General features: G+C 39.4%; 1 protein-coding gene across 1 annotated transcript in view; it reads right to left on the reverse strand.

The window, feature by feature from the left end:
* COPG2 (COPI coat complex subunit gamma 2) overlaps positions 1-15,323 on the reverse strand; it is a 72,499-nt gene that overhangs the window by 3,993 nt on the left and 53,183 nt on the right. Inside the window, exons 10-17 of the mRNA XM_080818008.1 lie at positions 12,023-12,156; positions 11,155-11,222; positions 8,720-8,908; positions 4,329-4,424; positions 3,770-4,013; positions 1,905-1,980; positions 963-1,066; positions 344-469 (exon numbers count right to left, since the gene is read on the reverse strand). Coding sequence (XP_080674134.1) covers positions 344-469; positions 963-1,066; positions 1,905-1,980; positions 3,770-4,013; positions 4,329-4,424; positions 8,720-8,908; positions 11,155-11,222; positions 12,023-12,156 — 1,037 coding nt within the window. The remainder of the gene's footprint in view (positions 1-343; positions 470-962; positions 1,067-1,904; positions 1,981-3,769; positions 4,014-4,328; positions 4,425-8,719; positions 8,909-11,154; positions 11,223-12,022; positions 12,157-15,323) is intronic.

The following is a 15,323-nucleotide window of genomic DNA, read 5'->3' on the forward strand; positions in this document are numbered from 1 at the left end:
ACACGTACATGCAAGTGCGGGGAGGGGCAGAGGGAATCTTTCAAGCAGACTCCCCTCCCTCCACCCCAAGTGCAGAGCCAATATGGGGCTTGATCTCGTGACCGTGAGATCACTACCTAAGCCAAAACCAAGAGTCGTATGTTCACCTGACTGAGCCACACAGGTGCCCCAGGAGAAGACTATTTAAATCCCTAATTAAGAAAATACGCCCATCTTCGTGCCATAAGATTTAGAAGTGACAATTAAACAAAAGAAGTATTTGAGAAAATGTGTTAACAGCATGTTCAACGAGTATGAAACTACTCACACATTAGAAAAACTAACAGTTAAGCGCTCCCCTTACCTGCTTTCTGCTCAAAGACAGGGGCCACAGCAAGAGGAATAGACTTCATGTCAAAGGGTTTCTCTGAAGGCTCCAGTGTGTACCGGTGGAGGGCCTTCTCCAGCCCTGGCACCGAGACCGTGAGGCCTACGAAACAGAAATCTTGACATTATCACAATCCCAGGATCCGGACAGGCCCAGATTTGTAATACTTACCTAAGCTTTCTGACAAAGAGAGAAGAGTAAGACCATAGACTTTACAGCTGAAGTCATTCAAAATGAAGCTATTTTATAAAACTGCCTTATAATTTTGCCCAAGGGAGCATGGGAGCAGAGCATAAAAATTTCCAACAGATTAGAAGTACCTTCTGGGAAAGAAAGCAACTTAGCCATGTGAGAATAATCCTAACATAAGAAAAAAAGGCAAACCCAACCAAGAGGGAGCTTGAAGAGAACCGGGAACAAGCCATGTTCTTTGGGCCCTTATATACTTGAGGTTCCCCTAAAAATGGAAGTGCATTCAAAGACAAAAAAAATCAAGCATTTTGCCTAATGAAGTCGGCTCGTATGCAAATAACGCTTCCAAGACCCCATTTGGGGCATAAAAGTGTGTTTGTCTCAATTCCTGGCTCTCACTGACCATTGAAGATGTACGTAGCATTCAGCGCCATCTGCCTCTGCTGCAGCACATTCAGGTAGAAAGTAGCCCTGTCCCGAACCTCATCGTCCGTGTCCATCATACACCTGTCCAGGGGACACAGAAGGGGCATGTCACAGTACCCTGACAACTTCCAATCGCCTTCTTTACCACCACACTGCAAGGGCACAGTTGAGGCCCTCTGCTACCCCCTTTATAAAAGAGGTCCACGATGGCCAACGGTGGATCTTACAATCCCCATAAATTTCGGAGACTGTTCGAGATTAGTAAAGAAATAGGGTTGTTACGAACCAGAAGCACTACGCAAGTAAGCGTTAGAATAATCAGGAAGGCTACGACGACGTGAGCTAGCAGTTTGGCCTCTATTCTTGAATATGCAACCACATGACCCCAGCAGACTTCGACTTCTTTATAATTACGAGACGGGAATATTCTGCTTTCCAAGGATCCTAACAAGCATTCAGAATCCAGGCAGTGTTACTACTCAAATGGCAATTTGTTTTAGTGAAACCAGCCAGCCTCTGGCTTGTAATTTTTCTGCTTCGATTATAAGATGTAATCACAGTATATTTGTGAAAGCAGGTCTTTTCCTCACCAAATAGGGAGTCATGGAAACCATGAAAAGCTGATTTTTCAACTCTCACAGTGCATCACTTTGAAGTTGGCCCCTATTATGCAAATTGAGGCACACGCATTCAGATTACTTCCTCAAACTCACACAACAGAAATTCAAAGTCAAAATTACGCGTACACAGCACACACAAGATTACTAGAAAAGGTAACAGAAATACAGTTTGCCCTTGACTTATTCCATCAACTCTACTCTCAGGCCTCACAAAGCACTTGATAGAAGGAAGTCTCTATTCAGCCATATGGTGTTCTTCAAAAAAAAAAAAAAAAAAAAAAAGACATTGCCTTACTTACCTTTGTAAGAGTACTAGGATGCTTGGGAGAAGATTCTCATTTTGAGCCCCAAATTTAGCCAAAGCACTCACAGCAGCTATAATGAAGCATAAAATAAAACAACGTAAGTACTGTATTGGATTCTCAAAAGTTAAACAATAGTCATTCCAAAAAAATGAGTGTGTGTTTCTTGATTTTATTTCTTTGCTCCATGTAATAAGCATAACTAGAAATCTGCAGGCCCAAGAGAGCTATGAGTAGGAAAATTCTCCATGCACTGAGGAAAAAGAATCATATATATTTCTTACAGGAGCTCTCCTCCACTCTGACCACAACCCCTCATATTCCACAGAGAGGTAATTCAGCTCTAACTCAAACAGCCAGCCCGAAGCATAATAAGAAACTCTATTATCAAATTCACTTCGTTTAGTCAAGATTTATGGCCCACCTAACTTGTGTCAGGAACTGTGCTAGGTGCTGGAGGTGGAAAAGAGAAAAGCCATGGTTCCTGAGCTCCGGGAGTTGTACTTCAGTGGGGAAGACAGGCGAGGGAAGAGATAAGGACAGGGGAGCAGAGGAAGCCCGGGGAGAGCGACACCCAGGATGCCATGTGAGAACATAGAAAGGGCTGAGCCTTGCTGGCTGCGCTTACACTGGGAGGCCAAGCAGCGCTCGCCAGGGGGCCAAGGCAGGAGAGGAGCACGAGGGGCAGAGAGAGGGGGTCCAACCCTGGGACAGACACAGCCGGGCGAGGCTGAGGCAGAGGCTCTGCGCTGGAGACCAGACCGGGTAAGCGTGCGCCTCAGAATTCTCTGAAGCGGAGGGGAGCCCACAGCGGGACTGAGAGAATCCTGTCAGCGGGCAGAGGGGGCTCTGAAACAGCAGCAGGGGCTTCCGTCTTCACAGCGGAGTGGATGGTAAAGGTGAGGATCTGCCTTTGGGTTGAACCCGAAGTTGCCGGAGACCGTGGACACGCGGGTTCAGGAAAGAGACACGGGACGGCGGTGTCCCCGCGCCCTGGTGGGGGGCTGAAGACGCCCCCCCGGAAGACAGCGTGTGTTGTATGACAGTCCCCCAAGGGAAAACTAAGTATTTTATGGAATGAAAGAGGGGCCCTATAAATCAGACAGGGAGAGATGGAAGGGCCAGGCTACTGTGGACACCACAGGGGGAGAGCGTTTCAAGATGTGTTTAGTCAAGAGTCCGTCAGGCTGAGTGAGAGTTGAACAAAGGTAAGAACGTCAGTGACTGACTTGCTTTTCCAACTAGCTTCTAAGTAATTTTTCTAAAACAGTACCTTCAGAGGGCTTTTAAGGGAGAGAGCTAGATTATAGTGAGTTGAAAAAATGGAGAATAAATTCATGGAGGCAGCTAGTAACCGCTGCTTCGAGTTTGCCTGACAGGGGAGGTCTAGTCAGTGAGCTGGTAAGAAACAATGCATCAGAGGTGGGTTTATATTTTTAACAGGAGAGATTTTTGCCTGTTCGCATGCTAAGGGGAGGAAGGAGAAGTAAAATAATTTTCTACCACCTGTGTAAAAAGTCACTTAAACACACACACACACACACACAATTCATAGATGTTCAAATCGATGGTGTGAGTAACTCTAACTCTGGAAAAACAAAAACAAAAACAAAACATGCTGCCATCACTGTGTTCCCATCGTACTGAGAGTCAAGGATCATCTGTCTCTAACATAAGGCAGAAATCGGGGTGGAAACCGGAGTGCAGACGAAGAGCAGTGTGCCTGGCCTAAGCGTGCTCCAAGATCCTACCATCGAACAGACGTCGCGACTTCATTTTCCAATGTCCTCACCACCCCCCTGAGTTAACAAGCATTTCCACAGATGAGCAGGTACATCGGTATCAGTGTTCCAGTGACTCACCAGCTCTGACAGCCTCATTCTCCAGTACGACCCTATTAAAAATAAAGCGGATATACTTGGAGGGGACAGGCGTTCTGGGGCCCTCTTTGCCCAGCAAGTGTAGAATCTTAGTAGCCAGAACAGTGTGTTCACAGTCCTCAATGAATTCACAAAGGTGGGCTAGACCTGCTTCTTTACCCTCGGGATTCTCCTCCACAATGCTGATTATGCAGTCCACAATGGCCCGCTTATATTCAAAGCCTCCCTGGCAAAAGAGAAAACCGCCATTCATTCTGAGGACGCTTTTTGAAGAAATGCTTCTACTCCCAGGCTCAAGCTTCTAATAGTCAAATTTCATTTCCTTTCCCTTCTGAAAGAAACAAAAGTGTTTTTTTTTTCTCTCCAAGTGAGAAAACTAAAACAGCAGCATGTTTAGTAATGATAAAACAGCAAGCAGAATTATGCATACCGTTCCAGAGGCATGCCAAGGTGACAGAGCTGTTTTAAATACTGTCTAATATTTCATGGGAATCATAAAAATTTAAGAGCAACTTCCTGTGATGAAAACATGTCTACCTACATCATCTCGGAGCATGTTGGAGAGGAAAGTCATCATGACACTGTGCTTTCGAGGGTATTTCTGACAGAGAGCACTAATTGCCTGTACAACCACCACCTGTGGAGAAACAAACACAGAAAGGACGTTCATCTTCACACCTTGAGCTACAAGGCATACTTTCCCTCTTATTTACTGCAAGCTAAGGTGGCGCAACACTTCTCTAGAGTGGTTCTTCATGAAAGACAGGCAAGGAGACCTCCAGGGAAATAAAAAACAATGTAAAAATGAAGTTCATTCAAGAGACCCCATTCATTTGCTCTAAGCCAATAACCACATAAAATTTTTAAAGTGAAGAGTAAAGATAAAAAGCAAACAGTGGGGCGTCTGGGTGGTTCAGTTGGTTAAGCATCTGACTCTTGGTTTGGGCTCAGGCCATGACCTCAGTCATGAGATCAAGCCTCGCATCGGGCTCTGTGTTCAGCTCGGGAGTCTACTTGAGATTCTCTCTCGCTCCCTCTCCCTCTGTCCCTTCCCTCTGAGCACTCGTGCTCGTGCTCTCTTCTCTAAAATAAACAGATTTTTTAAAAAAGCATAAATAGGCCAATTTCCATAGAATAGAAAATTACCAGGGAACAACTTCACAAAATGGTTTCTAGAAAAATTTTACCACAATTTTGAAAACCACTGTCAAGAAGTGAGAAGGTTATGAGATTTTCCCCTACTTCCAAGCTAACAAGTTAGTCTGTCACAAATTTCATGGATTGTGGTAGAGAAAACAAGACTCCTGGATCAGGAGGACAATTAAATACAGCAACAGCGTAGCTAGAGCATCAGCATTTGGGGGCCAGTTTCCTCAGAGGACAATGTCTAAAGGGCCACAGTAGCTCTCATTACAGAAAAATCCTGAGGTGTGGAACTCAAATATTTTCAAGAGGGTAGTAAGCCTGTGGGAACTTTGTGCTGAAGGGAAATGTCTTTATTATTCTGGACAGTGAGCATGCTTGCTTATTGCTCTAGGGGCAGCACTAGCTGTATCTTCTAGGGCTGTGTGGAAACCTGCCCTTTACTTTTATTTTTTTTTTAAAGATTTTATTTATTTATTTGTCAGAGAGAGAGAGGGAGAGAGAGAGAGTGAGCACAGGCAGAGGCAGAGGGAGAAGCAGGCTCTCCGCCAAGCAAGGAGCCCGATGTGGGACTCGATCCCAGGACGCCGGGATCATGACCCGAGCCGAAGGCAGCTGCTCAACCAACTGAGCCACCCAGGCGTCCCTGCCCTTTACTTTTAGAGGGAGACACTGTATCTTCTAAGGCTGGAAGAGAACTTGCACTATACAAAGGGAACATATACATGCATAACTAGTTAGAAGATAAAACGGATACAACGATTTCTAACAGCAACAAACAAGAGAAAATAAGAAAAGCATTTTGAAAGCTTTCAAAACTAACAAAAATATTATAAAAGATTCTTAAAAGGCAAAACTGTAGATTTGAACAAATTAAAAGATATCCCTTGTTCTTGGATAGGATCTCTCAACATCATCAAGATATCTTGATGTGATCCCAGTAAGAATGCCAATGATGAGATCTTTCATGAAGCTAGACAAGTTGATACTAAAATTTATGAAGGAAAAATAAACATGGAAGAATAGTCCTGGAAACAATGAAAACAGTCATGCTGAGGGGGGGCTGAGAGATATTAATATGCCCTACAAAGTGTGTATATTTAAAATAGTGTGTGATACTGATATATGAATAAATGAACAACAGAACAGAATAGGAAGCCCAGGAACAGACCCACATACATATGGAACTTCAGCAGATAATAAAGGTGGTACCTCAAATCACTGGGGCAAAGACAGTCTTTTAAATAAAGGGGGGGGGGCTGGATAATCATTGAAAATGGGTAAGATAAGCTCTATGTCTCATATATGATAATAAAATCCAATGTATCAGAGATCTAAATGAAAACATGGAATTATGCACCCACTGGAAGAAATCATAGGTGAATCCCTATTTACTCAATCATATTCCAAAATCTGAAGGGAAAGCTTTCTTCCTTTTTTTATTTTTTTAAGGCGTCAGGGGAAGGGCAGAGGGAGAGAGAAAACGCCCAGCATGGAGCTCTGTGTGGGGCTTGATCAAAGATCTAAGATCAAAGATCTAAGATCTAAGATCATGACCTGAGCACAAATCAAGAGCTGGACGTTTATCTAACTGAGCCACTCAGGCGCCCCCGAAGGGAAAGCTTTCTATTACCCAAAAGTCAAATGCAACAAGATTGACAAATCTTACTACATAAAAAGAACAAACTTTTGCACAACAGAAGACATCATAAGAAAAGTCAAAAGACAAATGACAAACTGGAAGAAAATATCATAACATATTTCATATATAAAGAACTAATATCCCTAACATACAAGAAACCTGAAATAACTGAGGACACGACCAAAATTCCTATAGAAAATGGAGAAAAGAGATGAACAAATGATATTCGAAAAGAAATATTAGATGATCTTTAAAAATGTAAAAAGATGTTTAACTTCCCTCATAAGAGGAAAAATTCATTAAAACTACACTAAGATCACTTTCTCACCCGTCAGGCTGGCAAAACTTCAACACACAATACACTCTACTGGTGAGACCACGGGGAAATTGGCACTCTTATATGTGCTGGTGGAATTTAGCATTCTCTACAAACAGACTACATATTGATTTACCCTTCAACCTAGCATATGAACTTCTAGGAACTGACCCTGAGATACACCTTCAACATTTTAAGAAAACATATGCACCAGGTTATCTGTTGTAGCATTATTTGTAATTGCAAACTGAAATTGCAACTGAAAACTCTCTAAATACCTAAGCATAGAAGGCTCATTCAGGAAGCCGTACAACACAATGACCTTCATAAACTCCTAAGGTTCGCCAAGATTCAAAATGTCTACTTGACTATACAGGCTAAGTTTGATTTTTAAAAGTCTAGATATAAGAGTATCTGGGTGACTCAGTCAGTTAAAACCATCTGACTCTTTACTTTGGCTTGGGTCATGATCTCAGGGTCCTGAGATCGAGCCCTGCATCAGCCTCCGCACTGAGTGTATAGCCTGCTAAAAATTCTTCCCCCCACCTCACTGCTCCAGTGTACTCTTAAAAAAAAAAGGAAATAGTCTAGATATATAGTAGAAGAGAATAAATAGAGCCAGTTATACTTGACTGAGAAAAAAGAATGAAATAATAAAACCTTTCTACCTTACTTTTTTAACTGAAATTTATTTTATTGTTCATTTGATCATTTGTTCTTTTGACACATTCTCACCAGTTCTATTCAACACTATAGTGGAATAGTGGAAGTCCCAGTTATTTTAGTAAGGCAAAAAAAAAAAAAAAAAAAAAAAGGAAGGCATTTGGATTGGAAATGAAGACACAAAACTGTCTCTATTCATAGATAGCATGATTATTTATACAGACAATCTTAACAAATGTGTAACAACTACTGGAACCAATAGGGGTACCTATTGGTAAGGATACCAAGTTATGAGAAAGCAAAAAAAAAAAAAAAGTATTTTCATATACCACTAGCAAACAATAAAATAGAAATTTCAATAGGATATAAAAGCACAAAATATTTAGATATAAATTTAACAAAAGATATGCAAGATCAATAGAGTAAATGCTATAAAACATTGTTCAGAGAAATTAAAGAAGACCTAAATAGAGGGAGAGGTATACCATATTCATGAACTGGAAGAATACTGCAATGATGTCAGTTCCCCCCAGATTTATTTATAGATTTGACATAACTCCAATCATAATTCTAGCAGACTTTATTTAATGGAAATTATAAGCTGATCCTAAATATCATATGGAAATGTAAGGGCCTAAAATAGTAAAAAAAGGACAAAGTCAGAAGACCACACTGCTTTACATTTAAAAGGTACCATAAAGCTACATTAATCAATACAGTATGCTACTGGCATAGGATTGACAAACAGATCAACAGAATGTGATAAGGAAACAAGAATATACCTACTATTATATAGTTATCTGCTTTTCAGACAAAGATGCCAAAGCACTCCAATGGGGGGAAAAGAAGATGTTTTCAATACATTATGCTGGAATGACTAGATATTAGTGTGGGGAAAAAACCTTGAACTTATCACATACAATACATAAATATCTAATTCAAATTGGATCATAGACCAAAATGTAAAAGCTGAACCCATAAAACATTTAGAAAACATAAGAAAATATCTTTAAGGCCTGGAGATAGACAAAGGCAACATAACAGTGAAAGAAATTAATAAATTAGACCTCATAACAATTTAACACTTTTGCTCATCCAAAGATACTGCTAAGAAAAGAAACAGGCAAGCCAGAGACTGGGAGAAACATGATCATATTTAAGCTTTTACCTTGAACTCATCTGAGATTTCAGACACAAAAGAAGATATCTGCTTCATGAGCCTGTCCACACTGCTCTCACTCCCTGTTTTGAGGAGGGTAGTGATGGCCAGAGTAGCAATGCTTCTGTTTGAGTCTGTGATCAAGTTTTCTAAGTCCAGATTGCAGGCAGTAACAGCAGAGGGGTGCTTCATTGCCACCTTGTGGAAGGGCAAGAAAAATAAAGTAATAAGCAAACTGCTACTGAAGAAGACTGGAACTTTCAAAAACAAAGGAAAAGGAAAACAGAAATTTTAATTAACATAAGCAGTTTTTAGAAATCTAAATGGGACAATATAGGTCAAAAGTAATTGTTTTAAGAAGAATATTTCCAACTAATAAGGTATGATATATCATCGGATAAAGGATTAACTGCCAGAGTCACAGTATAACAGCACTTTCTCCTCCTAGGTTTCTATAATCTTTATAACAATATCACAGTCTGTGCTGTGCTATAGTTGGCCCGTTTCTCTTTACAGTACGTGCGTCCATGGGTATCTACTCCCCTAGATGTAAGGATCTCGGAGAACAGTACCTACCATGGTAAACACGGCTCAAAGACTGTTAATATCTTATCACTTCGAAAACATTTCTGTATTTGAGCAAACTCCAGCCAAACTGGACTGCTCACACTCACTGAAACATGTCTGTCATTCTCCTGCTTCTTTGTTTTTGTCAAAATTGTTCACCTCTCCATCTCAATACTGGAATACTGGTATAGAATCCTTTACCCACAATTTAAAAATCTGAAAACTCAGCGAAGTATTGGCATCAAAATTCATTTAACAGGAAAATGAGACCCAAACTAATGTAAAATTAGTTAAATATGAATTTATTCTACATAGTGAGAAGAGTCCTATGTACAGCACAGAAATACTACTAGATCTTTAAAAAAGAGGGGCACCTGGGTGGCTCAGTGGGTTAAGCCTCTGCCTTGGCCTCAGTCATGATCCCAGGGTCCTGGGATTGAGCCCCGTGACAGGCTCTCTGCTCAGTGAGGAGCCTGCTTCCCCCCTCACCGCCTGCCTCTCTGCCTACTTGTGATCTCTCTCTCTGTCAAATAAATAAGTAAAATCTTTTAAAAAAATAAAAATAAAAAGAAATATTAATGTTTTTAATGGTAGGGTACTGCTATAGGCTCAGTGGGGTTAGTATATAATATAAGAGCACCATTTTGCCTTCCTAAAATTCATAGAATACTGAATTCTGAGACACATCTGGCCCCAAGATTATAGATAAAGGAAATGGCCTTATATCACTTCTTAAAAATACAATTCATGTTGTAATTCTGTAAAGGGTTCTTCCCTGGCTGTCCTGTAAAGGTTTATCCATGGCTTCTCTTACCTCCAATTAGTCATACAATTAATTTATAATAGATCACACACTGCCTTATGACAAGCTTCTACTACATTAAACTTTTATTTCAAGAGTGCCCTGATGGTGGCTCAGTTGGTTAAGTGTCTGCCTTCAGCTCAGGTCATGATCCAGGGGTCCTGGGATCAAATCCCCTGTCAGGCTCCCTGCTCGGTGGGGAGTCTGCTTCTCCCTCTACCCCTCCCCCACTGTTTGTGATCTCTCACGTGTGCTCTCTCTCTAATAAATAAAACCTTTTTAAAAACCCCAAACTTTCATTTCAAATGTTTATGATCATTTAATTTATTCTATGTTCCTGAATTGTATCCTCTAAACCTATGGTGTCCAATATGGTAGCGAATAACCAAATGTGACTATTAAGCACTTGAAATGTGGCTAGTCCAAATTAAGATATGCTCTAAACATAAAATAAGCACTGGATGTCAAAGACTTAGTGTGAAAAAATATAAGGTAAAATAGATCTTTAATGATTTTATACCAATTCCACGTTGATACGACATTTTATAAATATAAGGGTAAATAATTCAAATTAATTTCGCCTTAAAAATTTTTAACGTAGTTACTATAAAATTTAAAATTACACATGTGACTCACATTGTATTGCACCAGCATTGTCCAAGAGAACTTTCTACAGTGATAGAAATGTTCTATATTTTTGCACTGTCCAATATTAGAGTCACTAACCACATGACAGCTGAGCAGATGAAGTGGGGTGAGAGTGACTGAGGAGCTGAATTTTTAGTTTTATTTAATTTCACTTAATTTAAATGGAAATGGCCACTCATGGCTAATGGCCATCATACTGGACAATGTGGTTCTCAGCTATAAAGTGCTCAAAGTCAGAAATGAATTATAATCTTTAGCTGAATAGGAAAAATGGCCACACCTCGGGCCACAAATACAAGGAAGGTGCTACAGAAGTGAAGCCCAAAAATCCTTTCTACTAACCTTGGAGAGGAAGCCAAATGCTTCACATGTAATGATTCTCAAGCAAACACTGGTATAAGTCAATAGTTGGCAAAGGGACACCTACCTTGTTCAAGGTCCTCACAGCTGCATATCTCAAAGCTGGCTTAGGAGAGCTACAGAAAAGTTGAAGAACTAGGAAGAAAAAAGATTGTTGTTAATATAGCTCATTTCATCATATTGCATGTATTTAAGGGGTATAGCTCAGGGGTAGACTGTATCATATTGCATGTATCTGAAAATACAGTACATGAAGTATTATATTCAAAATATGCATAAAGAGATTAGGTCATAGCATTAAAACTTCACATGAGAAATGTATCATCAAAAATAACAAAAGCACTTTTTGTAAAACTGTTATACAAAGTTCAAATATAGGAAACAAAGTTTATTTTTCTGTAAGAATTAATATACCTATTAATATCTGAATTTGTGGTAGCAATATTTATAGTTATAAGAGCAAATGGGGGGGCGCCTGGGTGGCTCAGTCATTGAGCGTCTGCCTTCGGCTCGGGTCATGGTCCCAGGGTCCTGGGATCGAGCACCGCATCGGGCTCTCTGCTCGGCGGGAGGCCTGCTTCTCCCTCTCCCACTCCCCCTGCTTGTGCTCCCTCTCTCGCTGTGTCTCTCTTTGTCAAATAAATAAAATCTTTAAAAAAAAAAAAAAAAGAGCAAATGGGCTTTTCAAACATTAAAGAGAACTGAACGCATGAAAGTTACAAAATTTTTAATGATAGGGAAATGGTAAATTCTGAAAAAAAGGTAATTAGGTAAAGAACAACAAAAATAAATCATCTACGTATCAGAACACAAAGGTGTATATAATAGAGCTAGGGTTCAAAAATCATTCTTACTACCTACCCTGCAGAACTATGGAACTTCAAACAAAAACACATGAATAAAAACAAAATCCAGCTATCAAACACACAACTAACCTGAAACAGCAGGTGCCAACTCCCTTGCAGTACAGTTAGGAAGATGGATGATTGCTGATGCAGCTTCATAAATAACCATTTCATGTTTATTTCGCAAGCAGCTCTCAATGAAATCAAAGAGTGGACTTTCATGGCTGACAATAAATATAAACAGGGCATCATTAGGTATCAAAAAGAATAGGTATAATATGTATAGCAGTTAAAAACACAGGCAGACTGAGAAGCACTTTTGGAATTATGGATGAAGGACCCCTGAAAATCCATTCCTCCATAAAAGCAATGAGAACACTGGCATAAATTTTCAAAATTAACTTTCTCAGCACTCTAGAAATTAGCCAAAGGCTTGCAACAATCCCAGAAATATTTATTCAAGAAAAAGAGCTGAATCTTCATAACAACAGCAAACAAGCTTTCTGGTGTTTTCACTTGCTCTATTTTCTATTCCCTCTTCCCAGTTTCATGGTAGCCTTGGAAATCAGCGGCCTCAGAATTGCAGTAGCTCTGAAAGCCAGCAGCCTAGCAGCCATTGGAGGAGGCACATGGGTTTGGAGCTCTCTTAAAAGCCCTGTCCCCAAGGAACTTTCACTATTTGACCTGACTGGTGCTCCCTAGAAAAGCCCCATTCATAGAGCTAGTCTTTATTTCACCTGACTCAGAGCCCAATTCGTGAGGAAAGCCCTAGCCTCAGCCAGCTTGTCCCAAAAAATCAGTGGCAACTGTTTAACACTGCAGTTGCCAGGCCAGTGATTCCACCTGGGGTAAACAAGAGGCTGGCCAAAAAAGTTAAAAGGAAAATCTGAGAAATAAGATCATCATAAGAGACTTTGGCAATTTCTGACACATTCCTGGGGATCCAGAAGGTCATGCACATGTAGAAAGGCATGTAAATACCCAGAAAAGACAAGACAAGCACTAAGAAAGCTCTTATCCATGCCTGACTTTGAGGTTCTGTGCAAGTAGGAAGTGAAGGCTAAGGCAGGGTTGTAAACTACTAGACCACGGAAGGCATGTCCCAACATACAAAGTGCCCATTAGAAAAAGAGTTGGAGACCTACTGGCTTAAATCATTTAAGAAAATCTGTCAAATCATCAGCTGATGACTTAGCTAAGCAAGCAGAGACTTCAGTGACTGCACCTGACAAAGAGTAAGACTGCAGAATTCGTCCGGGAAAGTCACTAAACAGACGACAACCAACAAGCAGCAACAATAACAACTTCTGAGGATGGGGAAGAGGGAAATGTGATTACTGGAGTTACCACAACACTTAAAATACCCAGTTTTTGACAAAAAATTATGACACATGTAAAGAAATAATGAAGTGTGCAGTCCATAGCAATTATTCTTGGGGAAGCCCAGGTATTAGATTTGGTATTGGATTTACCAGGCAAAGACTTTATAATGAATATAAACATGTTCAAAGAAATAAAGGAAACCATATCTAAAGAATAAAAGAGAATTAAAGACATGACAATGATATCTCACCAAAGAGAGAATATCAATAAAGAAAAAGAAGTTTGGGTTTACTTATTGTGTTGTTGTTTTTAAAGAAACCAAATAGAAATTCTGGATTTGTAAAGTACAATAATGAATTAAAAAGAAAATTTAAATCGGCAATTCAGCAGCTGATCTTCACTGACAGTAGAAAGAAATCTGTAAACCTGAAGGAAGGTAAAGTGAGATAATCCAGCTGAGAAAAACAAAGAAAAAAGAATGAAAAAAAAAAAAAGAAGAAGAAGAATAAGAACAGAGCTTTGGAGATCTAGGGAATATGACCAAGGGTATGAACAACTGCATAATAAGAGTCCCAGAAGGAAAAGAGAGAAACAAAGGGGCAAAAGGAATATATGAAGAATAATGAAAAAAAATTGCCCAAATTTGATGAAAGCATTAATCCATGCACTTGAGTAGCTCAAAAAAATCCCATGCAGGATAAAGAGAAAAAGATTCACACAGAGACACACCATAGTCAATTCACCGAAAGCACAAGACAAAGAGAAGATTTTGACAGCAGCAAGATAAAAACTACTCATCTTGTTTTACAGGGGAACATCAATACAATCAGGTGGCTACCTTTCCACCCGAATGATGGAAGAGGTAGGGCAGCACAATGCTATAGTCAAAGAGCTGAAATAGACAAGAATTCTATATCCAGCAAAACTATCCTCCAAAAAAATGAAGGCTAAAAAAGACATTACCAGATATGGACATTGGGGAGGGTATGTGATATGGTGAGTGCTGTGAAATGTGTAAACCTGGCGATTCACAGACCTGTACCCCTGGGGCTAATAACACATTTTATGTTTATAAAAAAAATAATAAAAAAAAAAACATAGTCTTTAAAAAAAAAAAAAAGACATTACCAGATAAGCAGTGACCAAAGAATACACTGCTGCCAGATTTACAAAAAAATACTAAGGAAGTCTTCAGACTTAAAGATTTACACTAAACAATGATGTGAATCATCAGGGAGAAATAAAGAGCAGTAGAAATGATAAATATATGAGCTGTCATAAAAGAGTCATTTATCAAAAATGATAAATTTTTTTCATTTTTTCATTTCTCTCAACTACTTTAAAGGACACAAAATGTTACAAAGCAATAATTATAACATTACAGTTGACCCTTGAACAACAGGTTTGAACCACATGGGTCAATTTATACATAGACTTTTTATAACAGAGAACTGCAAAGATATTTTCTCTTCCTTATAATTTACTTAATAACAGTTTCTTTTCTCTAGCCTACTCTATTGTAAGAACACAGCATATAATACATATAACATAAAATACATGTTGTTTACAGTATCAGTAAGGCTTCTGGTCAACAGTAGACTATTAGTGGTTACATTATGGAGGAGTCAAAAATTCCATGCAGATTTCCAACTACCTGGGAGGCTGGCTCCCCTAGCCCCCACATTGTTCAAGGATCGACTGTATGTTGTTGGATTTATAACACTTACACATCATATACATGACAATTATAGCAAATAGGAGCCCAGAGAGAATGAAAATATGTTGGAGAACAGATTCTATATTTTACTAAAATTAAATTAAGTAATAATCTGAGGTGGACTGTGGTAAAGTAAAATGTATACGCTAATCCCTAGAGTTACAACTAAGAAAAAACAAAAAAAGTGAAAATATTGACAGAAAAATTAATGTGATACATTGAAAATATTTATTTAAGAAAAAACAAGGCAGTCAAAGAGGACAAGAAAAACAAACAACAAAAAAAGCAGGAGACATACAGAACAAATAGCACAATGGGAAAAGTAAATCCAAATATATCAATAATTATATT

This window comes from Martes martes, assembly GCF_963455335.1.
Source record: "Martes martes genome assembly, chromosome: 11".
Lineage (NCBI taxonomy): Eukaryota > Metazoa > Chordata > Mammalia > Carnivora > Mustelidae > Martes > Martes martes.